At 41.2% G+C, this 26,568-nt stretch overlaps 1 protein-coding gene across 3 annotated transcripts in view; it reads right to left on the bottom strand.

Moving 5' to 3' along the window:
• The window catches only part of ankfn1b (ankyrin repeat and fibronectin type III domain containing 1b), a 212,083-nt gene that overhangs the window by 6,577 nt on the left and 178,938 nt on the right, over window positions 1-26,568 (bottom strand). For all 3 annotated transcript variants that reach the window (XM_074663682.1, XM_074663681.1, XM_074663683.1), the window contains 9 exons: window positions 18,904-19,101; window positions 18,088-18,201; window positions 17,802-17,899; window positions 15,701-15,791; window positions 10,656-10,763; window positions 7,725-7,824; window positions 4,824-4,956; window positions 2,222-2,341; window positions 829-1,044 (listed from right to left, as the gene is read on the bottom strand). In XM_074663682.1, coding sequence (XP_074519783.1) covers window positions 829-1,044; window positions 2,222-2,341; window positions 4,824-4,956; window positions 7,725-7,824; window positions 10,656-10,763; window positions 15,701-15,791; window positions 17,802-17,899; window positions 18,088-18,201; window positions 18,904-19,101 — 1,178 coding nt within the window. The remainder of the gene's footprint in view (window positions 1-828; window positions 1,045-2,221; window positions 2,342-4,823; window positions 4,957-7,724; window positions 7,825-10,655; window positions 10,764-15,700; window positions 15,792-17,801; window positions 17,900-18,087; window positions 18,202-18,903; window positions 19,102-26,568) is intronic.

The raw sequence follows: 26,568 nt of genomic DNA, 5'->3' as shown, positions 1-26,568 counted from the left end.
CTTCAATCTGTATTCGCTCCAACATGTTTAAAGTGGAAGCCGGGTTTGAAAACAGGCCTGGGAGCACATTTTTATGGATTTCATCATACAATTTGTTCAAAACTGGCCACAAAACAAAATATTTCAGTGAGATGTGGTTTCGCCAAAGGGAGTCTCCACCATTGTTCTGGAGCCACACAGCCAGGCCAAGTTACACTGGAGACAGAGCAGCATTGCAACAACAGGATCAGGTTTACCGGCTGTATAGACAAAATCAACCTGCGGTTCAGCTCCAGATTGTGGTCGCTCTGAACCAAACAACCACAGAGCATTAGTTACAAAACACACAGCAACAACAATTAGCTGGATAACCATCGTAACACCCACAGAGCTGTTTGAAGCTAATGTAGCTTCTCAATGTACAGCCGGTGCAGCTCCGAGATCTGACCCAACATGTGGCGTCTTAATTAATCTGATGGCAGGAGTTTTCAGAACGTGCAACAGACGAAAAGAGGGAGGAGAGTCATGATGATTAATGTTTGTCTAAATAAAGAGTGTCTGCACAAGCTGGCCTCATAATTAGAAGCAGATTTTAATTTACAGTCTTTTGTTTGAGCCGCAGAGTCTCGTGTTTACTGCTGTTCAGTGGATGAGAGTCACAACAATAAATAAAATCTCTTCCAGGGATTTGGGAGCATTTTGTCATTACAGGCTCGACTTTGTTTCATCGTGCTAAAATGCTAAATATGAGCCTGAAAACAACCGACTGGAAGCCGTCTCCCAGTTTGGAAAGCAGGCTGTCGCCAAAACAAACAGAAAATAACTCATTCATCATCGCGTTGGACTCACATGGAGCGTGATGAGGAGCGTGTCCAGGGCGGTGGGCTCGTCGGGGGAGGAGATGGATTTGCGTTGGAGCTGGAGTTTGCAGAGCTGCGTCCAGCGCACGCCGTCCAGGTTGGGACAGGTGTTCATGTCTTTGAGGAGGACGAGGAGAGCGTTGCCGTGTTTGTCTTTGATGGGTTCAAAATACACCTGACCGAGGTCCTGGGTACCCAGCATGCCCTGAGGGAAGACGACAGATTATTACTGATCTGGGGTTGAACATTTTTTTATTCTTACTTCACATCATAAGGTCTCAAAGTTTTCTTAAACACTTTGATATCAGTTAAAAGTAGTGCTGTCAGGCGATTAAAAAAATTAATCTAATTAATTACAGGATTTGTAATTAATTAATCTAATTAATCACATTTTAATCTCATATCTGCTTAAGGTCCCAAAATAAAGAATTTGAATTCCAGGACATTAAAATTACATTAAAAGACATTTAAAAATAAGGTGGGAATATATACAACACGTTTTTAGGTACCCTGATGCATAAGGAACAAATGAAGTGTTATGGTTCTATCTTTACAAAATCTACACAGTCCTGCACCTAAGGTAAGCTGATTTGATTTTCAGGACGTTTTTTACTCGATGTTGACTCAATTTTCACTGCAATATGAACTTCTATACTTCTATGAGGTCAGGAGAACCAGGGCTAAAGGCTAAAAACTGTGAGGAACTATTTACACTTTTTTCAAGTCTTGGATCAAAGAAAAGTGAAGTATTCTCAGTTTTACATGCTCTGAACACACAAACTGTTGCTCATTGGTGCAGAGCAGTCCCAAGCTAACGCATGACACAAGGAAGATGGAAGGAAGTTTTCAAAGAATTCTTTAGATTTAAATACAAGACCTTTTTCGATCATTCAGGGCTTGTTTGATGCAGTAAGGAGTGTAAAATGACCTGTTTTTTACAGAATCGAGCTAGAGCAAATGGTTGATTTTCTGTAGATTTTCAAAAAGGACGAGTGAATAAACGAGATGTGGACGGCAGTCCCCTTAACAGCGCTCTCTCTTCCACCCGGTTCAAAGCATGTTGCTAGTTGTGATACATTCAGGGACCATCAGAAATTTGAGAATCTGACGAGAACACCACTTTTTTCATGTAGGACAAACGGTTTGTAAATACTAGACATCTGAAAATAAGTGCGTCTTTGAACGCCTCGCGGGTTTGGGATCCAGATTAATCTGCGTTAATTTTTATGACGCGTTAATTTGCGGTGTAATTAATTAATCTAATTAACGCATTAAAATGACAGCCCTAGTTAAAAGTGAAGGGAAGGCAGAAGAGTGAGTCTGATTGACCCATGGTGCATTGCAATAGCAGTAAAAGCCTCCATAGAGAGCTTCGTACTAACTTGGAGCAGCGAGACCGCCTGCAGCATCTTGAGGCGAGTCTGCAGAGTACAGGAGCAGGACGACTGAGAGGGACTGAGACACTGCTGCAGCCAGGGGATCTCCTCCCAGAGGTAGGACACCTGGGACACGGATCAGAGCAGGACAGTCTCAGATGAAAAACTCATTTAAGTTCATCCATAAACACCAGACTTTTTACATTTTCTTTACTTTTTTTTTTTTTTTTAACAATATGTTCATTGAATTTTTGACATTTACATTGTAAAACATTTTGACCCATCCTTAACTTAATAAAAATGAATAAATAAATAAAATAAAATAATAATAATAATAAAAAGGACAATAATAAAGATCAGTACAGCAAATACAAATATAAATTAATTTATATGAAACATAAAAATATAATATTTAAACCATATTTTAAACATTTACACTTCGAGAGTACATGCTCAAAGGAACATCTCCTTCTGTAGAGAAATCAGCAATGTATATCATTTCTCCCTATCCTCCTCGAGCAAACTAGACAAGTCATTGTCCCTAAGATATTGAATAAAAGGCTCCCACATGCTGTGAAACTTAATGCTAGGCCTATCACTGTTTTTTCCAATTAAGTGCTATTATTCTTTTGGCTTGTAAAAGACAAATATCCATGAAAATTATTTCCTTTTTTTGTATATTTTGGTTTTTGGGGTAGATTCCTAATATGAAGAGCTTAGGATCCAGTACTGCTTGGAGAGATAAAAACTGCTGTATTACCTGCCGAACCTGTAACCAGAATTCCCTGATATTGGGGCGTTTCCAAATACAGTGGAAGAATGTTCCTATATTTTCTCTACATTTAAAGCATACATCTGGAATAGCAGGATTTAATTTGTTCAGCATTTCTGGTGTGACATATACCCTCATCAACCACTGAAACAGAAGAAGTTTAAAACGGGTGTTTGCTGTGCGAGCCTGTGCGTTACTGCGAGCCTTTTCCCATTCCACAAGTGGTACTCCATGCTTTCAGTTTGCCTTCTGATGATTCCAATGACTTATCTACTTTTTACATTTTCAGTCAAATATCTGTACTTTTACTCCCTACATTTTTAAAAGTAGCCTCGTTACTCTAGTTTCTTTTCTACTTGGAAAAAAAAGAACAACACAAACACACACAGAATTTTTTTTTTTTTAAACCTATCCAGTTAAATTGCGCCATTCAGATACAGTGAACTGGGTTGGAATGATGAGAGATAGGGAAGTTCTCACTAGAACATTTATTTAACCATTGATAGGTGAACACACTGTGCATCATGACAATCAATTAGCATGAAGAAGACCCAGTGCCGGGCTCAGCTGGGACAAAACACACTGCAAAAACTGGAATCTTAACAAGTGTTTTTGTCTTATTTTCAGTAGAAAATTCCTTTTTAGACTCAATATGAGCCAAATTCACATGACCAATCCAGAAAAATGTCTTGTTTGAAGTTATTTAAGGACAAAAATGAGGTCTGAATTGCTCGTAACCAATAAAAAAAATCTGCCAATGGAACAAGAGAAAAGTTACTTGTATTAAGACATTGTTGTAGTTTCAAGCAATTTTTTCTTGTTCCATTGGCAGATTTGTTTTACTGGTTACAAGCGATTCAAACCTCATTTTTGTCCTCTGATAACTTGAAACAAGACATTTTTCTGGATTGATAAGTCGAAAGTGGCACATATCGAGTATAACAAGACAATTTTTCCTTAAAAAAGACAAAAACACTTAATAAGATTTCGGTTTTTTTGCAGTGCAGGAAACAGCTCCTTCTAAGTACAGTGGCTGTTATTGGAAAAAGATAATAATTACTCAACCTTAAATCACTCTTGGGGGCGGGGGCTGCTATTGGATGGCAGAGTGCTCACCAATATAATCATAAGGGAAACACTGCAGGTGTTGTGGTAGTGTCTAAGTAAAGTAATCAATCATTTTGGCTAGCCCAGATTAGTATGAAGTGATTTAGCCATCGTGTTGAGTGTTGTTCAACACGAGCTGTTCCAAATTTTTCAACATTAATATTTTAACGAAAACGAAACTTAAGTCATTATGGCCTTTAGAGTGTGTGTCCTTTTACACTTTTACCTAAGTAAAAAGCTCAAGTGGATATTTCAACTTCTACAAAAGTCTTTTTAAACACTACTATTTGTACTTTTACTTGAGTAATGAATGTGAATACTTTTGACACCTCTGATAAACACTGGTTGACTTTTTTTAATCTAACGCATAAATTGTGTTTTTCCCCACCACTTTCTATCTGTTTCTCCTTTTGTGTATCAGTCTACTAGGGGTGAGAGAAAAAATCCATGTATTGTAGTATTAGTTTTTTTTGTTTAACATTTTTAAATCATGATTTTTTTTCAGATATAACATCTTTATTTCAGTCTTTGTTTATAAGCTTGGTTGAAAAAAAATAAGTTGTTAGTTCCCCTGAATACATCTTAAAAACTGACTCATATGTGATGAGCATTTTGGGGAAAATAAAAGACATCATTCAACTTTTTTTATGTGTTTTGGTGTTTAAGAAGCAAACTATAAATCAGAAATATCGAAGAATCCCTAGAAATCGTCCCAGCTCGACTGTCTACCTTAGTAAACCAGAGGAAGTCCTGCATTAAGGAGCTCGGGTAAGAGTCTTCAACCTCCACGATGGGAATCTGGTCCTCTGGAGTCACCAACACGTTGTCATCTCGGTAGAAAATGGTCGTTAGATAGAGACCTCTGGAAGGTGAGAAAGGACAAACACACGTTTTGATAGGAAACATTACTGCAGTGAAGTACCCACAGGGAAAAAACACATCCACACACGTCCATCCAAGCTGTCACTGGGTGACGAGCTGTTGATCAATCACAGAGCTGACATGAAGACACAAACAACAAGACCTGCTCACTTCCAGGCGCAAATGGACAATGTTAGCGTCACTAGCTGACTTGATGAGCATGTCAGTGGCTCTAGAGAGAGTCCTAAATATGAACAGGATGTACAAACAAGAAGCCACACTACAAAAACTGAAATCTTATCAAGTGTTTTTGTCTCATTTTAAGTAGTAAATGTCTTATTATACTCAATATGAGCCACATTCACCTGATCAGTCCAGGAAAATCTCTTGCTTCAAGTTATTTAAAGACAAAATGAGGTTTGAATTGCTGTAACAAGTAAAAAAAAATACATTTTCTACTGAAAATAACACAAAAACACTTTGTAAGATTTCAGTTTATTTTAAAGTGTAGCATCATTATCTGACCTAATGAGCATGTCAGAGGCATGAAGCTCCAGAAAGGGGCCCATGAATGAACAGGGAGGACAAACAGGAAGGCAAAAGCCGGATTTGAACCACTTTGTCACACTGCAAGGGGAAGACTTCCTTTAATTCACAAACTTTAAGCTTTCTTCCAAAACATTTTTTTTTAATACAAGAAAACTACAAATCAATCTTACACTGGTAAAACTGACATCCGATCAGATGTTTTTGTCTTATTTTCAGGAAAATGAGGACAAAATGAGGTCTGAAATCCCAGTAATATGTCAAATAAATCTGCCAATGAAACAAAGAAAAGTTACTTGTATTAAGACGTTATTTTAGTTTCAATCAAATTTTTCTTGTTCCATTTGCAGATTATTTTTTACTTGTTACAAGCAATTCAGACCTCATTTTTGTCCTTAAATGTCTTGAAACAAGACATTTTTCTGGACTGCTCAGGTGAATGTGGCTCATATAAAGTCTAAAAAGACATTTTCTACTGAAAATAAGACAAAAACACTTGATAAGGTTTCAGTTTTTGCAGCCTAGCATCCCTAGTGAGTATGTCAGTGGCATGAAGCTCCAGAAAGAGGCCCATGAATGAACAGGGAGGACAAACAAGAAGGCAAAAGCTGAGATTTGAACCAGTATGTCACACTGCAAGGGGAACACTCCATTTAATTCACAAACTTTAAGCTTTCTTCCAAAACATTTTTTTAATGCAAGAAAACTACAAATCTGGTAAAACTGATATCTTATCAAATGTTTTTGTCTTATTTTCAGAAAATGAGGACAAGATGAGGTCTAAAATCCCAGTTGTTAGTTAAAAAAATCTGCCAATGGAACAAGAGAAAAGTTACTTATTTTGAGACTTGATTCAAGTTCAAGCAAATTTTTCTCCTTCCATTGAAAGATCTTTTTAAAACTTGTTTCAAGTGATTCAGACCTCATTTTGTCTTTAAATATCTTGAAACATTTTTGTGGACTGTGGTTTATATAAAGTCTAAAAAGACATTTTCGACTGAAAATAAGACAAAAATACTTGATAAGGTTTTTGGTTTCTGCAGTCTAGCATCACATCTGACCTGATGAGCATTTTGAGGCAAGATGCTCCAGAGAGAGGCCCATGCACCAACAGGGAGGACAAATAAGAAGGCAAAAGCCGGGATTTGAACCAGTATGTCTGACTGCAAAGGGACGACTGCCACCAAGTAGCCTAAGAACTTTTTTTCACACTGGGAAAAAATGATATCTTATAATAAGTGTTTTTGTCTTTTTTTTTTTTTTTACTAAACAGGACAAAATGAGGTCTGAATTACCAGTAACACGTTTTTTTTCTCGTTACAAGCAATTTGGACCTCATTTTGTCTTTAAATAACTTAAACTTAGACATTTTTCTGGACTGTTTAGTTGAATGTGGTTCAAACTCAATCAGGGTTCCTACAGCTCAAGTCAAGTTCAATTTAAGACTTTTTAAGACTTTTTAATGACGTTGGAAAATTAAAATTTAAAAACAAGTCCACAAACAACCACAATTGAAACAAACAAAACTAACGAACAAAAACACCACATGAATTACCTGGGTTAGAGGCAATTTTAACCCAATGTTTATTTTACATAAAGCATCACTTTTTACCTTTTTTTAACCCCATTTTTTACAACTGTATGCCTTTTTTGCCCCCATCCACTCTCACAACCATTTTTGGATTTTTTACAGTTTTTTTAAACTTAATTTTAAATTTAATTCTCAATTTTGCTGCCATAATCAATTTTCCTAAGCTACTTTTGTTTTGTTTTTTTGCCAATTTTTCCTAATTTTTTTCTCTCTCCAGGCACCCTAAGTAGAACCAAGACATGCGTCTGCTTTAAAAGTTCCTGGTGCAACCACATCACCGTTTTCTTAGTTCCGCTATTGTGATTACACGATGTTGCCACGAGAGTAATTCAGGAAATTATTTAGTAAAATAGATGAATGTTACTTAATATTTTTTTTTTACTTCAAACTAACATAAATGTGTTCAAATTTTTAAGACTTTTGAAATTTGGATTTAAGACTTTTTAATGCCAATTCAGGTCTTATTTTTAGAATTATGAATTCAATGCCTTTTAAGACTTTTCAAGGATCCGCAGGAACCCTGTCAATAATAACACTCAATAAGATTTCAGTTTATTTAAGGTGCATGACTGTCTGATATATCAAATAACCCACAGCTGACAAATGAAACATCTTGGGGGTCAAACTTTTACCTTTTCAAGCTTTTCACAAACTTGCTGTTGGTTTGGAAGAGGTGTCGCAGACTTTTGGACACAGAGTGTTTCCTCCCCTGTGCTGGAGCTTTGCATTGCTCTGTGAGGAAGAGGAGGAGACGGAGGTGAAGTTAGTTTATCATCAGAGGAACAAACCTCAGGTTATCTTCCTGCTCAAAGCCGAACGGTGAAGTGAGTCTGACTGGCTGTGTGATTTCTGTGCTAAAACCAATGAAGGCCTCTGTCCTGACCGACTCTCACACATCTCACACATCTCCCACTGACAGGCTGTTACTTAATGGACAGCCGACCTGACGTGTCCAACAACACGGGCCCTCTGGAATGTTTTTGGACATTTAATGCGTTCCAGTGGCGCGGCACCGTTTGACAGTCGTGCTGGCTGCCAGCAGCAGACTATGGGCCTTCAGGGACCCACTAGCTCTTATATCCCACAGGGACACTAACTCTGTGTGTGTGTGTGTGTGTGTGTGTGTGTTTACCTGCATATACTATGACTGCTGGAGCATGGCATGTCTTGAGCTACAGCCATGTGAGTGGAGCCAAGGAGCTGTAGTAATTTGTGTGTGTGAGTGTGTGTATGTGTGTTAACCCTTTGCCACTCACTGACAGGGAGGTCAGTGGAGTCTGTGGGGACGTGTTTATTTTTAGTGGGCCCAGAGGGGGTTGGAGGCAAGAGTGGGAGGTGTGTGTGTGTGTGTGACTGTTGGTGAGATAACGCACCTCCCAGCTCATTAGAAATACGAACAGATTCCCTCCCAGGTGATCGTACACCGGCCCCCAGGCCACTTAGAGTCAATAAATCCCCCCATTCAGACTCAGAAAGAGCTAATTTTCTCTTCAGGTGGACGAGTCGAGGTGGAGTAATGTGAAAAAACAGCGCCCCTCGACCCCTCTCACCTCCCTAAATTTCTCCTTACTCACAGGACTGTGGCGCTCCAGTCGCCTTGGCTTAGGCCCCTGTTTGACACTGAGTAAGACAGACAAGTAGGGCCGTCTGCGAGGGTGCCCGCGCTAGTCAAGGCCCCTTTCACAGTTTAATTAATAGTGTTTGGACAAGATGGAGAATGTGGCGCGGGCCGTAAGCCGCGTACATGGACATGAGGGGATGTGAAAGAGGCAGCGTGGACTGGTATCTGTGTGTGCCTGTCTATCTTTATGTGTGTGTATATGTAAGGACAGTAGACAGGACGGCTGTAGGGGGGCGAGGAGGGGGAGTCAGTGTTAATTTATGCCCTCTCCTGACTCCAGCCCTGGACTCGTCTCTTACAGGAATAACAAACATGACCCCGGGACACGCCACCTCGGCTACCGTGCCTGAACTCTTGAGCTCAATCAGTCGCCGTCTGAAGCGCCCAGAGCCACTCAATACCGACTATTATACTGCGTCTCGCCCGTTTGCAAACACGGTCTGGCCACAGCGGACAATAGTAAGTGGGTTTGAGTGTGTTTGGGTGAGAAAGGAGCGACAACCTGAGCCCGTGTGGACGCGTTGGACACTGAGGGAGCAGTGATATAAACAGCCCGATCTGCATTTTGTCACAGAGAGAAGTTTCTCCGCAGAGGAAGGGCTGAGTCATGGAAAGGCGCTCACAGGGGGCGAGGGGAGGGTATTATTTTTGAGCTGGCATGCCGTCTTTGGGCGTACGGCCCCCTCAAGTACTTGTCGTGCTCGAGATTGTAAAGTGTCCGTCAAGGTGAGATGAAAAACAGCGAGCGCTGAGACGGGCTACACCTGCGCGCCGGAGCGTCCATCGCTCACGCTGGTGTTTGTTTACACAGAGAATGTTTCTGAAACGTGAACCGCTGCACAGTGGCGAAAAATTCAGAAGTGTTTGTTTAAAATGTGACAGGCGTAGTGAAAACGACAGAAGCTCGGGTTAATGTCAGAGGCTTACGACACCGCGCTTACAGCTCCTGCGAGGAGGTTTAACCTGTTATTGAACAAACAGGCTAATACTGCTGCCCCTATATGACCTACAAACCCAAGAAGACCATCAAAAACAATTTAACAGAAGTTTAAAAAACTTTGTCTGACTTCTACTTTGGGATTTCACCAATCATCCAAACCACTATAGGGCTTGTATTTATAGAGCTATTACTTTCAGGAGGAGTCACAGCAGCAATCAATAAAACAAAAGTTAGAAAGTGTTAAAAAGTGCAAAAAGCTCCATAAGAAAATAGATGCTGACAGCTTGTCCATCATTGTCCAGTTCAGCCAGCCTCCACCTCCACAGGGTCCAGGACTGAGCTTCTTCAGCAGTCTGTTCAGTCTCTGTCTCCTGGATGTTAGCTCTGTTAGCCATATCTGTGGATAGCATGATGCTACTCTGCCTTCTGGTATTCCCTCTGTTGCTGGGTTAGCACGGCTAGCTCGTCCATCTTATTGGAGATAGATCTTACGTTCCCAATAACGATGGATGGAAGGACAGGTCCATGTCGTCACTTCTTAACTCACACCTGAGAACCAGAATGTCGTCCTCACCTTGTGGGGAAACATCCGGCCTAGCACCAGTTAGCATTGACAGCTGATTTCACATGTAAACAATGCAGCAATGGTTACATGTAGGTTCTCCAGACAAACACAGGACAAAAAGTAGTAAAAATATCAGTGAAGACAAAACCAGGTTTGGTGTCCATGACCAACACATGAGCCATACAAAGTGATGATCCACTCCAAATGAAAAAATGACAAAAAAAGAGATGAAAAAATTACAAGAAACGAACAAGGCAGTCACAACCAACAGGGAGGCACCTAGCAACATCATCTGTGCACACATTTGTGGTTCAGTTGACATATTTGTGGATGCATTAACACACACACACATACATGTAATTTTGCAGCAATATCAGCTTCATGTGTTTTTCTTCTCAGTCATTCAGGTTAACAAACCCAAAGAAAGAATAACACACCATGGCAGACGCAGTGGCGATGAGCCTCCTTTATTTGTCCGAGCAGCTGGTCCAGCGCCTCCTTCTGGCCTCTCTGACGTGGAGCACGGCCGTCGATATCCCTCCAACCTGCACAAACACAGAAGTGTTTTTAAAATCCATGTTTCTGTATAAAATTCTCAGAGCTGTAAGACAATCAGGCCTTTTTTTTGAAACCTTAAGTGAGAAATATTTTCAGCTAGGAGGCCTTGAAGAGCTGTTTGTGAAACATCTCAACACTCATATGATGGATTGTCATGTAAAACTGTAATAATCTGATAAATATTTGTGGCGTCCAGCGCTTGAATCCTGCTGACTCTGATAACTCGTATCTACCCTCCAAGGTTTGGAAACAACAACCGTCTAATAATCCCAAACAGCAGTTTTTACATGAGTAAAATCAAGAGAGACATCTCTCATCGTATTTTCTGAGATGGAGCCAAAGGAAAAATTTCAGACGCCAGATCAGACCCAGACCAGCAGTCTGCGTCTGATCAGGAGTCCAGAATACTTTAATACTTTATCTACAAGCTCTGCAACGTCAGCCAACACAGACTACTGTCCGTGGATGTCTTGTGTTCTGGTGTCTGAGCCTTCTAAGATTTTTATTAAGGGCAGGTTTGTACGATGGAAAAAGACAGGTTGTTCTCACAGTGGAAAATTTGAATACATCAACATTAAATAGTTTATTTTTGAATTTGGCAAACCTGGATCAATAAGCTGCAGAGCACAAACTTTGTTTAGATGAAAATAAACCTGACTTTGGACTATGATGAATACTTTTGGAAGAGGTTAGGAACATGCCTTTGAATCCCAGGACCAAGCTGGAGGCCCCCTGAGACTTTCAAAATAAGAGTTGCTCCACAACATCCTCTGTCTCGTGATTTGGGGAGCAGTAAATAGGAATCTTATTTAATCTTTATGGCACGTTTAAGTCTCTATGACAACACCATATAGGCTGATGAAGTTTCGATTTCTTTAGGATTTCTGTGATTAATTTTGTAGTGATGGTGGACACTGGAGCCTAACTGTCAGACAGAAAAAGGACAGAAACAGGAGAGAGATAGAGCACGAGCTAAAGGCTAAAAGGGCTAAACTGTTTGCGCTAATGTTGACTCCAACCCACAGTCAGCAGTTATTCTGCAGTGGTCTGTTCAAACTTGAGAGTCTATCAATAAAATGAAGAGTGAGGTTACGTTAGCTCTGATTGGTAGATGACTGACAGGACATAACCAGGATTCACTAACGTTACGTTACAGTCACGTCTCACAGCACCGGGCTGCCGATAGCACTACATACGGACGGCTACTAAACTACTGTAAAAGCTGACAGTTAGCTTGTTGTCACGTTAGCCTATGGATACGTCGTAGCACTGGGGCTGCCGATAGCGCTACATATGGACGGCAACTAAACTACTGTATAAACTGTCAGTTAGCTAGTTGTCACGTTAGCCTACAGATACATCATAACACCAGGCTGCCGACAGCACTACATGTAGCCGGCATCTAAACCACTGTACAAACTGACAGTTAGCTTGTTGTCACGTTAGCCTACGGATATGTTGTAGCACCGGGCTGCCGATAGCACTACATGTAGCCGGCTGCTGACATACGATGCAAACTCATGTTAGCTTGTTGACACGTTTCAAACCGTAGCGCTACATAACTGCACTGACAAACACCTGAACTTGTGGCGCTGTATCTGGTAAAAAGTTGACTTAAACAAATAAAATTTGTTCCAAAAAAGTCACATCTTAACGACAGTGTGCATGAGACTCCAGGCCAGAAGGTGGCGCTGCAGTCCTCCTCATGGCTTCTTTAACACATTTATTCCTCAATATATAAACCTGCAATGCTGTGTTCATCTCCAGCATGAATTGCCCACTCTTTCTTTTTCTAAAACATGGTACCGTTTGATTTTACATGAATTGGTTCCTAATTCTGTACCCATCTTTATTTGGGACCCCCCAAAATTTCTCAAATTTCTCTTTTCCCAAGGAGTACGATGTCAGTGAGACGGCTTCCCAAATAGACCCAGTGTGTTCTGTGGTAAAGCGCTCCCACCCCAGTGTGAGAAAACTGTGGTTGGCTGACAGACAGACCTACTGAGCAGCATGGCTAATGGCTGCCCCTGCACATATGTAAACACACACACACACAGATACACACTCACACACATGTACACAAGGTTACAAACATTGGGCAAAAAGTAAGACACCGAACATGATACTAGAACCAAAAAGTACAGGATGAACATTCAGCATCCCTGCCTGCTGGTTGTGTCAGTGATAACCCCCATCCCCTACCAGCATCAACCACCACCCAACCCCCCATCCCCACCTCATCTCCCTCCCCTGGTGCCCCCCGGAGGGTGCGTGGGGCTGAAACACGGTGAGCTCTATTCCCGGAAAGGTGCCTGTCCCGGCAGGACAAGCGGGCCCTTTAATGGGCGTCCACGGCCCGGTATAAGGCCCCCACTGTTGGGGCCGCGCCGCGTGCTACAGCACAGACATGCAAATATTTCCAGTGGTAGGCCCAAATGGAAAACACAAACACGCAACATCGAAATTAGCTCGGAGCGAGAGCGAGGGCGGGAGGGCGGGAGGGAGGTGGACAGTAGAGAAAAAAGAGAGGGAAAGCCCAGTCTCCTCCAACTAAGACGCACACACACACACACTTGGTGAAAAACACGGTGTGTGGATGAGGATAAACATGTTCATGTGTTCCCCAGATGTGCCCTCTGTGTGCCAACACACACACACACACACACACACACACTGTAACTCTGCTCGCGCTCGTTCTGGAGGTGTGTACCAACGCTCAGACTAAACATGCTGCAAACAAACAGCGTCCATGAAATTGATCTCATAAATCAATACACGGGATAAATAAACTCCACGCAACGAAATGAGTGACTCGCCAAGACACACAAGGAATCTCTAGATCTAGATAGATAGATAGATAGATAGATAGATAGATAGATAGATAGATAGATAGATAGATAGATAGATAGATAGATAGATAGGAGGATGGAGGGTGTCAGAGTTGCTGCAGTGACTCAACACCTCAGCTGTTGTCTCACATGACTTCACGGTTAACTTCTTGGCTGAACCCGGGCACCTTCTCCTGCCAGCCAGCCCCAAACACCGTCCTGAGGCTACGGTTACACACACTGACGTCTGCAGAGGGGGTCCCAAAACCCGGCCAGCCTGCCGCTCCAGCTGTCACCCGCCCCAATGATGTCAAAGCGACGTCAGAATGACGTGGAGATAAACTGATTTCAGTGCCGTGGACGCGGAGCGGCGAGCCTTTTATGTGTGGGAAAAGCTCTGAGAGATTTCAGCCGTCATGCAGAGCGCACACACTCCACACTTTCACACGATTTCCTGCAGCCGTGTTAATTTACTGAGACGAGGAAAGCCTCTGAGGGCTTTTGTTGAAGCTGCTGTTGATGGGGAGTTTGAATCTGTTCTGTTCAACCTCTGATGTTGAAATATGAAGCGATGCAGAAATGATGATGAAATTCTTTTGATACAGCTATAAAAAATGTTTCCAGCCAGGGACAAATTACTGAAGTGACCTGAACAGCTTGTTTATCTTTTTAACTTTAAAGTTATTAAAGTCCCTGTGAGGAGTTTCTACCACATTGATTTGTGACACATCTAAGTCTCTTCGACAACAGCATGGCGACTAATGAAATTTAGTGGAGAAAAGAGAGATCAGTGTTTTTTTCTGCTAAAAACGATTTCTGATTAATTTTGTAGGTAAGGTGGACACTGAATCCTAACTGTCAGACGGGAAAAAGAAAAAAGAGCAGAAGAATATATACGGGTAAATGATGGAACATGAGCTAAAGGACTAAACACAAGCGAAGACTATAACAAAAGCTAAAGGCTAAAAAATGAGCAAAGACCAAAACATGAGCTAAATGCCTTAACACTATCTTAAGGCTGAAACAAAAGTTAAAGGCCAAACATGAGCTAAAGGCCTGAACCCAAGCCAAAGGCTAAAACATGAGCTAAAGGCTAAAACACGAGCAATGACTAAAACACGAGCTTAATGCAAAATCACAAGCTATAGGCTTAAACACAAGTTGAAGGTTTAAACACATGGGAAGACTAAGACACAAGGCTAAAGGCTGAAACACGAGCTAAAGGCTAAAACATGAGCAAGGACTAAAACATGAGCTAAGAGCCTGAACTTAAGCTAAAGGCTTAAACACAGCTTAAAAGGCCTAATCATGAGCTAAAGGCTAAATATGAGCGAAGACTAAAACACGAGCTTAAGGCAAAAACCTGAGCTTAAGGCTTAAATATGAGCGAAGACTAAAACACGAGCTAAAGGCAAAAACCTGAGCTTTAGGCTTAAATATGAGCGAAGACTAAAACACGAGCTTAAGGCAAAAACCTGAGCTAAAGGCTTAAATATGAGCGAAGACTAAAACACAAGCTAAGGGCCAAATCCTGAGCTAAAGGCTTAAACTTGAGCAATGACTAAAACACAAGCTAAAGGCCAAATCCTGAGCTAAAGGCTGAAACATGAGCAATGACTAAAACACAAGCTAAAGGCCAAATCCTGAGCTAAAGGCTTAAACATGAGCAATGACTAAAACACAAGCTAAAGGCCAAATCCTGAGCTAAAGGCTTAAACACATGGGAAGACTAAAACATGGAACTAAAGGCTCAATACGGGCTAAAGGCTGAAACACAAGCTACAGGCTTAAACACAAGCTTAAAGCCTACTTAGGGCTAAAGGCATAAACAAGAAGCAAAGACTAAACACGAGCTCAAGGCTAAAACACAAGTTTAAGTCTGAAACACAAGCTAAAGGCTTTAACACCAGCTAGAGGCTAAAACACGAGCTAAAGGCTTTAACACCAGCTAGAGGCTAAAACACGAGCTAAAGGCTAGCTTAAGTCTGACTGCCAGGAGGTTAAAAGCTCTGAAGGACTTGAAGTATAGAGCCAATTGGATGAAAGTTTTGAAGAGATGCTTGTTACTTGAACAGGCACTGTTCCATCAGACTTACTTGAGGGTGCAGCACAAGTAGGGGTGGAAACAAGCGGTGGCCCCCACCCTTTCATGTTGTAGGCCGACACCTGGACGTAGTAGTAAGTCCCCTGTGAGAGCAGAACCAACAAAAGGACAAAGGTTTGATATAAAAACAGCTACAGGGAGGAGGTAGAGTTTGTAGATATAGAAACACACAGATATGTGTGAGGGTCAGCTCATCTGTTTGTCTCTCCTAAGGTCAGATGTCTGAGTGTGTGTGTGTGTGTGTGTGTGTGTGTGTGTGTGTGTGTGAGTGAGGTGTCTGTTTGGATGACTCGTCCGTCTCCGTGCCCAGCGTGCAGACAGCAGGCCTCTGTCTCTCCTTTCTCAGCCAGATCAATCAAACCAGCCGCCGACACTTCCTGACCTCGCCTTGACCCCTGTCATGTGACAGGAGTGAGCTCTGGCTGGCAGCGGGGGTCTAAAATAAAAAAGGGGTGAGGGGTTTCTCCCACACAATAACAAACAACTTTCCCGAGCGTCCATTTGTCTCCACGCCGCTTAAAAACGCCAAACATAAATCAGGTGGCAGGCTACCAAGCTGCTCTTTTTATCACTTCAGAGGCTGTTTGGCAACTGTTGCTGCAACAAATTCACTTTTCTGATTGTGTCTGAAGAAGGGACATAAGTCTTCATCCCCATTACGGAGGACGGGTGGTGACTTAAACTAGTGTGTGGAGTTTGATGTATGTAATGAAGAAGAGTCACTTGGGAAATGCCTTCAAATGTTTCCAAAGCTAACTCTTGAAGCTGCGTGTAAATAATACCCAGAGCTTTGTGAGGGGGAGAGGATCCAGAGTTTTTATCAGTCAGCACCAACAGCTGGAGAAGCTGAGGCTCGGAGGCTCTTTGTGTTGCTTTGTTACACATAAACCAGGGGTCTGTAACCTTTACTTTCAGAGGAGCCATTTTGCCTCAGCTCACCTGGATTAATATCGTTCCAGAGACACAAAATCTACTTTATTTTCACAAGAGTTAAAATTCTATACCTGGTCAAAATCCAGTGAACTGGTCAGAGACCAGGGTTCTTTTTTAATTGATAAAATTGAAGTTGAGGTTCAAGTGTATTATTTTAAATACATTTGCAGATCTAGAAAAAAAAACAAATAAAATTAAAAAAATTGGCAAAAATTCAAAAGATTTCTTCATTTTTTTAAAAAAGAAATTAGAAAAAGTAAAAAAATACAGAAATTTTGAAAAAATTCTTGCAAATTCACATGCATTTAAATTCTTTTTCATAAATTCAAAATAAGGAAATCTAAAAAGTTGAATTTTTTCAAATGGAAGTGCAAGAATTTGAATTTCAAAATTTTGGGATTTTTTTTCAACCTTTACAAAATTTTTAAGTTTCAGAAAAAATTTTGTTTAAACAATAAAAAATATAAAACAATTTTGAAAAATAAACTTTTCTTTCAATAAAATTTAAATAAAATTGCGAAAATTAAAAAACTCAAATTTAATTACATTTATTGATAATATTGCTCAACTGAACTTTTTTTGTTAGTGGCATTTGTTTTAAATGGAAATGCAAAAATTTGAACTTGAAATTACATTAAAAAATTTTTGGGAATTTTTGATTTTTTTTTCACTATTTTTTTAATTAAAAAAATTAAACAATCAAAAATTTTAAGAAATCTTAAAAAAAAAGAAAAAAAAATCATAAATAAAAACAATGATAAATTTGCAGAAATTAAAAAAATATTCTTAAATTTGATTACATATATTGATAACATTGCTTAACTGAACATTTTTTGCCAATATCATGTCACACATTTAGCAATTAAGTTAAGCTGTCATGTTAGCCAATAGATTCATACTTCTACTTGGGTGGAGATCTCCCAAAAGCTGCTTCTGGACAGTTATAGCTCCAACTACAGGCCTGGCATGCTTACTACAGAATTGTCAGTCCATTTTTGCGTTTTTGCGTTTTGGGTTTAAACATTGTTGTGTAAACAGGACCTTAATCTCCAGAAGCTTTTGACCTGCTGTGATGCTGTTGAGACATAACTGAGTCATGAAACATGTTTTATGGAGCAGTGAGGATGAGGCGGAGAGTCTAACACGCTCAGGAAACTCACAGAAGTGAGGCCGGTGATGTTTCCCTGCAGCAGGTTGGTGTCCTCCACGAGGATCTCCCCCAACACAGGACTGAGAGAAGGAGCACTGCTCCAGCTCACTGCAAATACACACACATGAAAAAAACAGTGAAATTTCTTTGAATTAATAGCCTAAAAAGTGAATTTAAAAAGCTGAAAATTGTGACTCAGAGAGACTTCTCACGTCTCATCTTGCGCCTTAACTTCACACATTTTAAATACAAGTGTTTGGTTATAATTAAGCGCTGGCACGGGCCTGCAGGCTGACCTTTGTACTTGGTAACCACAGCAGAGTTGACACATTGCGGTTCCTGGAAGTCCACCCTCAGACTGGTGCTGCTGCTGACCGACAGACGAACTACACTGGGAGCGTCTGGAGGATCTGAGCAGGCAGACAGAAACACGGCAAGAGAGCAAATAATCAGAGAGACAGAGGAGCAAACACGCTGTGACTAAGACCCTGCACTGCATACAACCAACATTATTATTATTAAAGGGAGCGCGTGACTGGCAGCCTCCTGTAATGACCTCATTTGGTCGTCCTGGTCTGCAGCAAAATACAAAACTCAGCGTCAGAGGAGGGAGAAGTTCTTCAAGTGACTGATGCTTGTAAAAGTAAAAAGCGATTAACATTCAGGAGTGGGTCTGAAATCTATTATCTCTGCAGAGTGTTGAGAAATCCATCATCGCCGAGGGTGTCGCACATCGAGAACGTGACAACATAAACACTGAGCTGACATGTGGTGAATAAGATCCCTCCATGTTCACACAGCTAAACTGTTCAATTACAGGAGTTAGTGCAGGGGAAAGAAAGCTGGTGCATCAAAGTGCAGATCTGTGGGAGGGTGGAGTGTGTGCGTGTGACTGGGTCTGCTGCCGGCCCCGCCGCTAAGCGTGTCATGAAACGCCAATAAAAAATTAAAGCAGGAATACAGGCGTAATGTTAACACACACACACATGAGCTGTACGCCTGGTGTGGAAGCCATTAAGTCAGCCAAGACAGAAGGCCGGCAGAGAGAAGGGTGCAAAAAGGAAAATCAAAACCGACTCCTGGACTGGAGGAGCTAACTTCGTCGGACTTACTGGCGTGCTCGAAGCCCGTCTGCATGCGCCTGAAGAGCCGCAGCCTCCACTCCCAGGCCTTCAGCTGCCTCTCCCGGTCCGAGCTCTCCCGCTCAGCAGGAGCCTCGCTCCGGACCTGGGCCTGGAGCTCTGACACCCTCTGCTCTGCCTCCTGCACCAAGGTGGCTAAATGTACGGCTCTGCCCTCCAGACTGACGACTGAAACCAAAGAGACGGAGAGGAGAGTCAAACACAGGCTTTATTAAAATCACTGACTGCACAGAAAGATGGACGACACCTGTCGGACCAAAACGAAGCCAAGCAAGGTCAAGAAGCTACCTTCAAAAATGAACACAAGTGGATAAAAAAAAACACATTTGAATGTTCATTAACATTGAAACTCAACGAGAAAAATAAAAGTGTGAAATTTTTTAAATCACTAGATTCACTTTTTCCTATAAAATGTAACGGAAGACAGCCATTATTCTTGTTCTTTGGGTTGAGTATTGAAAACTGGTTCCTGTTGAGACTCAACAAGACATGTTTGGATCCATCGACATCGTAGCTTTTGATCTTAGCAATCCCCTTAACGATTCATTACGCTACGCCAGAGCTGCGGGACCTTACGTCGGCCAGTCTGCCGCAGCTATCTTAGCTTAGCAGTTAGCTAGCAGTTTCCAAGGAAACTTGGATTTAGCTTTTTTTTTTTAACTGAAGAACTGAACTCACAAGAGAGACTCATCAGCGTTGTCCACCTTCTTGAGCCCACTTTATTAAGCACACCTGTCCGACTGCTCGTTAAAGCGAATTTCTAAACAGCCAATCACATGGCAACAACTCAATGCACTTATGCATGTAGACATGGTCAAGACGATCTGCATCAGAATGGGGAAGAAAGGTGATTTAAGGGACTTTGAACATGGCATGGTTGTTGGTCTGAGTATTTCAGAAACTGCTGATGTACTGGGATTTTAACCCACAACCATCTCTAGGGTTTACAGAGAATGGTCCCAAAAAGAGGAAATATCCAGTGAGCAGCAGCTCTGTGGGACAAAATGCCTTGTTGATGCCAGAGGTCAGAGGAGAATGGACAGACTGATTGGAGCTGATAGAAAGGCAACAGTAACTCAAATAACCACTGGTTACAACCGAGGTCTGCAGAAGAGCATCTCTGAACACACAACACGTCCAACCTTGAGGCAGATGGGCTACAGCAGCAGAAGACCACACCGGGTGACCCTCCTGTCAGCTAAGAACAGGAAACTGAGGCTACAATTCACACAGCAACACCAAAACTGGACAATAGAAGATTGGAGAAACGTTGCCTGGTCTGATGAGTCTGGATTTCTGCTCCACATTCAGATGGTAGGGTCAGAATTTGGCCTCAACAACATGAAAGCATGGATCCATCCTGCCTTGTATCAACAGGTCAGGCTGCTGCTGCTGGTGTAATGGTGTGGGGGATATTTTCTTGGCTCACTTTGGGCCCCTTAGTACCAACTGAGCATGGTTTAAAGTCCACAGCCTACCTGAGTATTGTTGCTGACCATGTCCATCCCTTTATGAGCACAGTGTACCCATCTTCTGATGGCTACTTCCAGCAGGATAACGCTCCATGTCATAAAGCTGGAATCATCTCAGACTGCTTTCTTCAACATGACAATGAGCTCTCTGTACTCAAATGTCCTCCACAGTCCCCAGATCTCAATCCAGTAGAGCACCTTTGGGATGTGGTGGAACGGGAGATTCTCATCATGGATGTTCAGACGACAAATCTGCAGCAACTGTGTGATGATATCATGTCAATATGGACCAAACTCTCTGAGGAATGTTTCCAGGACCTTGTTGAATCTATACCACGAAGGATTAAGGCAGATCTGAGGGCAAAAGGGGGTCCAACCCGGTATTAGCAAGGTCAACCTAATTATTTTAACTGAAATGTCTATTTTAATTGTCTGAATTTGGATAGTTATTTAGAGATTTAGGGGGTATTTAGGGTAAAAATCTGACGCTTGGAATTTTGGTTTATGCAAGATTGACCGCCTAGCTTGATGCTAGCGTATATGGGAAATTGCATTGGTATGCTAGCGCTTAGCATACGTTGGTCGAACTTCCGCTTCAGAATAGAATTTCAACTTTCATCACAGAAACATATCACAGTTAGTCTTTTTAAACAACCCTGAGAACTCCAAATGTCAAATATCAAGTGTCATGGCTGGCTTCATAAATACGCCAAACATCTCAGAGGTATAACCACTTTCAGACACTAGATGGCCTACTTCAGTCAATAACATAACAAAAAAAGTACATTTTTAAATTATTTCTATTTATTTACCTCCAGAGATATCCAGATCCAGTGACCAATTTCATATTTATTCACTTATAACTCAATTAAATGTTGATACAGGAAACCAGTAAAGCTACGTTTTGTGCAGAGAAAATCCACAGGAGGAATTGATAAAGAATTGAATGGATAAGCAGAATCGATAAAGGCATTGGTATCCATAAAATCTGATTAATACCCCTCCCTAATTAGCTTTTGTTTCTTGACTGAGAGCTTTAACGATGCCTGAACTGATAATGAAGAAAAAGCTTCTCCCTGCTTTGTTACGCTGCAAACGACTTCTGCAGGCCTCTCCTTTTAATGCCTTTGTTTGCCAAAATGCTGCGGCAGATTCCTCCATAAACCTCATTTAACTCAGCAAATCCCCTTTTTTAAGGGATGACATCAGCCAGAAAATGACACAGAAAATGTGGCAATGAAAGTGAGAGCGGCGGAGGGCGGGAGGAGCGCTCCTTATGTGCGGTTTTGAACGGGACACAGGATGGTGGGAACATGCATCGGCATCGCTTTAAACTCGTGTTGTAAAAGTATTTTTCTGCAAAACTCGTGGAAAAATCTGTATAATGGATCTATTTATATCATATACCGCAGCCTCGCGCGGCCTCGATGAGAGGAATGTTTTTTTTTTCCCCTCGCTGTTTGTCGGGAAGCTTCGGTTGTTGCTTTAACAACATGAACGATTATGTTTACTTTGAAGACGCGACGTCACATCCAAACATGGCGGCGGTGTCGCAGATAACGGCTTGGCGGCTTGGATGGGAATGTGAAGGTGGAGGTTTCGAGGTCACGCGGGACAGCGGCGGGCTGTTCTTCTTCTTTGGTGGCTGCTCATCCTCAGAGCGTTCGGGGCCTGCTGGTGTCTGTGTTTAGTCTGTGTGGTCTGTGTTTGTTCGCTGTAGATTCCACTGTTGAGCGTTAGATTCCACTGTTGACAGTAAGTTTAAAGCTCCGTGTCAAAATGTCCATCTGGGTGTTTAATTCTGCGGCTCGCTCCGTGTCTCCTCGGCGGCTGCGGGCTCCTCTTTGAATCCCAGCCTCTCTTCTGGGTGTCACTTTTGTTGTTCTCTTCAAGCTTTTGTGTGAAGACTTAAAAAAGCCTGTTTATCACTTTCGAAAACAGGTTAAAGTTACGAAAGTTTGGGGAAACTCTTCTGCTCTTTCCAGTTTCTCAGGCTCAAAAACTTGATCCAGACTCTGTCACCAGACTCTGTCCTTATTTCACATCAAGGCTGGCATCCTCTCTGGCACGTAAAAAGTGGTTTTACCCAATAAGATGAGGGTTTATTAAGTGTGTGTGCATTTTCCTTCAGAGGATTTGTTTGATTGCTTTTGTCCGCCCGCGTCTCTCCGGTAACGACACACAATAAAGGCGAGAAATATCAATAAGTATCAAGATCAGGTCCTTTGAAAGCTCAGGGGGAAAGTCTTTAAAGTGGATTCTGCACACATGGTGTTTGATAAAAGGCTCAGAGACGTCGAAGGCCAGCTTTTATTTCCTCATGTGAAGTTGTTTTCTTGCCTTTTCTTCTCCAACACACACTCTGGAATTATTTGAGCGCAAACTTCAGTAAACATCACTTTCCATTCAAGTGTTTTCAATTTAATGATACCTTTATAAGACGTCTGGCTCAGCGCTGCAGAAACGTGTGTGTGTGTGAGTGTGTGTAAGTGTGTAAACAGCTTAGGAGCCTCGCTGGCGAGTTGTAATCATTAACAGAGGAGGGGAGGCAGCTCAGCAGATCACAGACAGTGAAAAGTGCTTACAAAGATGACTAATATTGCATCACTGATACTCCCCCTTCATTAGCTTTAATGTGTTCGCACAGCGTGTTCAGAACACACAGGCGTGTGAGTGTGTAAATGGCGTGTGAATGGATGCATTACTGTTGTGTTTGATGTGTGACGGTGTGATGAGTCGTGTGTCTGTTGGTACAAACTTTGGCAGCATGTTGTTGTTGTAGTTGTTGTTGTTGTTGGCTGTGTGAACCAAAACACAGCCTGGTATCAGCTCTGAGGGAACGCCATCACTGACCTGCCGCTGTGGGACATTTGTGGTTTTGGCTCTACTGTGTTATTCAGACTCAAAGGGCCGGGGCTGTGATCCAGAGACTGGGTTTAAGTAGTTACTGGTTTCATGCACTGCACTGGGTTTTTGAAGATTGAAAACTTTCCAGTCCACGCAGGATGGAATGATGATTCTCCTTGCTAACTTTTCGTTTTAAGGTAGAATGGGACATGCTATTTTCACCTGTGTAGGACTGTTAATGTTAACTTTTCAAACACACCTGCTCAGTGACACAAAGCATTAAGGATTAGTTGCTAGGTTACAATAGTTGATACTGTCAATATTTGCAATAATGTTGGAAATTTGCTAAAACTTGTTTTTCTCGCAGGATCCAAGTCCCAATCACTCCAGTCCCTCATTGAACAGAGCCATCTTAGCCCTTGGTTTTACGTACGCATGTGTAGTGAAGTGGTGTCCCAATCCTCTGTAAGATCAAGATGAAGAACTACGCAGCCCTTGAAACGAAGACAAACCGAGACCTCACTTGAAATCCAGTGGCGATTGTTCTAAGACTGCAAGGGAAGCTCAGCTTCCCCTAAAATGTCCCTAAAGAAGTGGTGATGTGTTCTGCTGTGTGAACATTTCATTGATAAAATCTGAGCCAGAATTCCTTCATCTTTGTTCAGAATCAGCTCCTATCACAGGTAACTGGCTCCACCTCCTTCTCATTCATCCCCGCAGCGTCTCAGCGCTTTAACACAGTCGGACGCTGAGCGTCTTCTGACTTCAGCGGGGAAGCGTAGAGTGGGTTGTTCCACTGTGGAAACTGGACGGTCATTGGATAAACGCTGGGCTTTGTCCCGCCCATCGGACGCTCAGCGTCTCTGGGGTCTATGAGGCAGATGGCTGGCCTGGACGCTGGGCTTCTGCATGATGATTGGATGATCTGTCTGAGGCCGAATCCCTTTTTGATTGACAGTGAAATGAGCGAGTCAGAGATCTTGAAGTATAACCCTCCACCGGAGCATCTTCTCAGTTGTTCTGGACTGATCCGGAGGTTTTATCGATCCCCAGAGAGTTTACCTTTCTTAAAAACGACAAGCGTTGTGTTTAAAGATTCTCTCTCTTTTCACCAATAAGCAGCTACAGCTACAACTGTGGAGCTTCTCCCCCTGTCACTCACACTTACAGCCTGTCGTAGCCTCACGTAGCAGCTCCAGCTAATAGCAAGCTGACACGGAGGGTAGAATTTACGTTTAAATAAATAAACAAATTTATGATGTAGGCCAGAAAAAAAATGAGCTTCCCCTCCTTGACTGACCAGCAGCCACCACTGGTTGAAATCAAGGGCCATGAAAAATTTCCCATGTTATTGATTTTTTTTTTAATATATCCAATCCTTTGCTACCCCATGCTAAAATTAGCCTTGTTTTGAATTATTGGTTGTATTTTGAATTCGCTCGTGATAACAATCTACTTAACCTAGCTATAGCGTCAGCGAAAGAGCTAATGTTAGCTACGCTGATGTCAGACAAGGGTGATGAGATTACAGCAAACCAACTGTGTTTCATGAATTATTAACAGATAGATAGATAGATAGATAGATAGATAGATAGATAGAAAGATAGATAGACATAGATAGATAGATAGATAGATAGATAGATAGATAGAAAGATAGATAGACATAGATAGATAGATAGATAGATAGATAGATAGATAGATAGATAGATAGATAGATAGATAGATAGATGAAAAGATAGAACGACAGATAGATAGATAGACATAGATAGATAGATAGATAGATAGATAGATAGATAGATAGATAGATAGATAGATAGATAGATAGATAGATAGATAGATAGATAGATAGATAGAAAGACAGAAAGATAGATAGACATAGATAGATAGATAGATAGATAGATAGATAGATAGATAGATAGATAGATAGATAGATAGCAAGACAGAAAGATAGATAGACATAGATAGATAGACATAGATAGATAGACCTAGATAGATAGATAGATAGATAGATAGATAGATAGATAGCAAGACAGAAAGATAGATAGACATAGATAGATAGACATAGATAGATAGACATAGATAGATAGATAGATAGATAGATAGATAGATAGATAGATAGATAGATAGATAGATAGATAGAAAGACAGAAAGATAGATAGACATAGATAGATAGATAGATAGATAGATAGATAGATAGATAGATAGATAGATAGATAGATAGATAGATAGATAGATAGATAGATAGATAGATAGATACTTTATTTATCCACAAGGGAAATTCAAGGCATCCAGTAGAGGTTACAAGACAACACAACATAATGAAAAAACAATAAGCTACAATTAGTTAACATAAGCTATGTTAAGCTAACATTACAGTATTCAGAAGCTATATGATATAGCTTCTGAATATTGTAATGTTAGCTTAACATAGCTTTTCATACCTTTGCTGTCTTATCACTCATGTCACTTAGTACATCGCAGTGAAGAAGTAAAAATGTGTCCTGATTTTTGTTTAAAGCTTAAAATAGATTTAGGTTGTTGTTTCTGTATGAACTTCAGTTTTAGTCTCGACTCTATACTTATAAAAAAGTTCCTTGTCCTAAATTAGAAATTGATTAATGAACGTCCCGTATAACTGCCTGAAAAATTAATGGTCGTCTAAAAATGAATCAGTGCACCAATGAAAGATGTGACTCATATCCATCTGGCAAAAACTTTTCTCATAAGACTTATTTTAAAATTTAATACCTCTGTGCATTTTTATAGATCTTCTTGAGAACTGATTTCAGGACCTGATTGAGGTCGTGTAAGGGCCGGCTTCGGCCTCGGGGCTGCTCGTTGGATCGGCTCGGGCTGAAGGATCAGGCAAATCAACTTGATATCTTTACAAAGCCAAGGCAGCATTTGTTCTGGTGTGATTCACCTGTGGGTAAGCCAAAGTTCCCCAACAAAAGCAAAGAGCTGTCAGGTTTTATAAGAGAGACTTTGACTGAATACAATAGAGTCATTATAAAGGAGAAACACTGCTCGATGAGGAAAATCCAGAGACCCCAGAAAGACGTTTGGAGCAGAGAAAAGGTGATTCATGTTTATCTGATGATTTTAGTGAAATTACAGGAAATATAACAACAGGCCTGATTGTGTGACCTCAGTTTCAAATGTTTCAAGTTTTTGAATTTGTCCCATTGGTTTTGTTTTTTTTGTAGTAGATGTCGAGTTAGATATTGACAGTAATCTCTCTATTAAAAAAATGGTGATGAATTATCCAAGTTCCAGACTACTTATGTATTGAATATTTTAGCGTGTCATCACAAAA

The sequence above is a fragment of the Halichoeres trimaculatus genome, unplaced genomic scaffold, assembly GCF_033239565.1.
Source record: "Halichoeres trimaculatus isolate MK-OKI-2021-1 unplaced genomic scaffold, fHalTri1.1 fHalTri1_scaffold_23, whole genome shotgun sequence".
In the NCBI taxonomy this organism is placed as follows: Eukaryota; Metazoa; Chordata; class Actinopteri; order Labriformes; family Labridae; genus Halichoeres; species Halichoeres trimaculatus.
The sequence above is the reverse complement of the archived record's forward strand: the minus strand, read 5'-3'. Positions and strand labels throughout refer to the sequence as shown.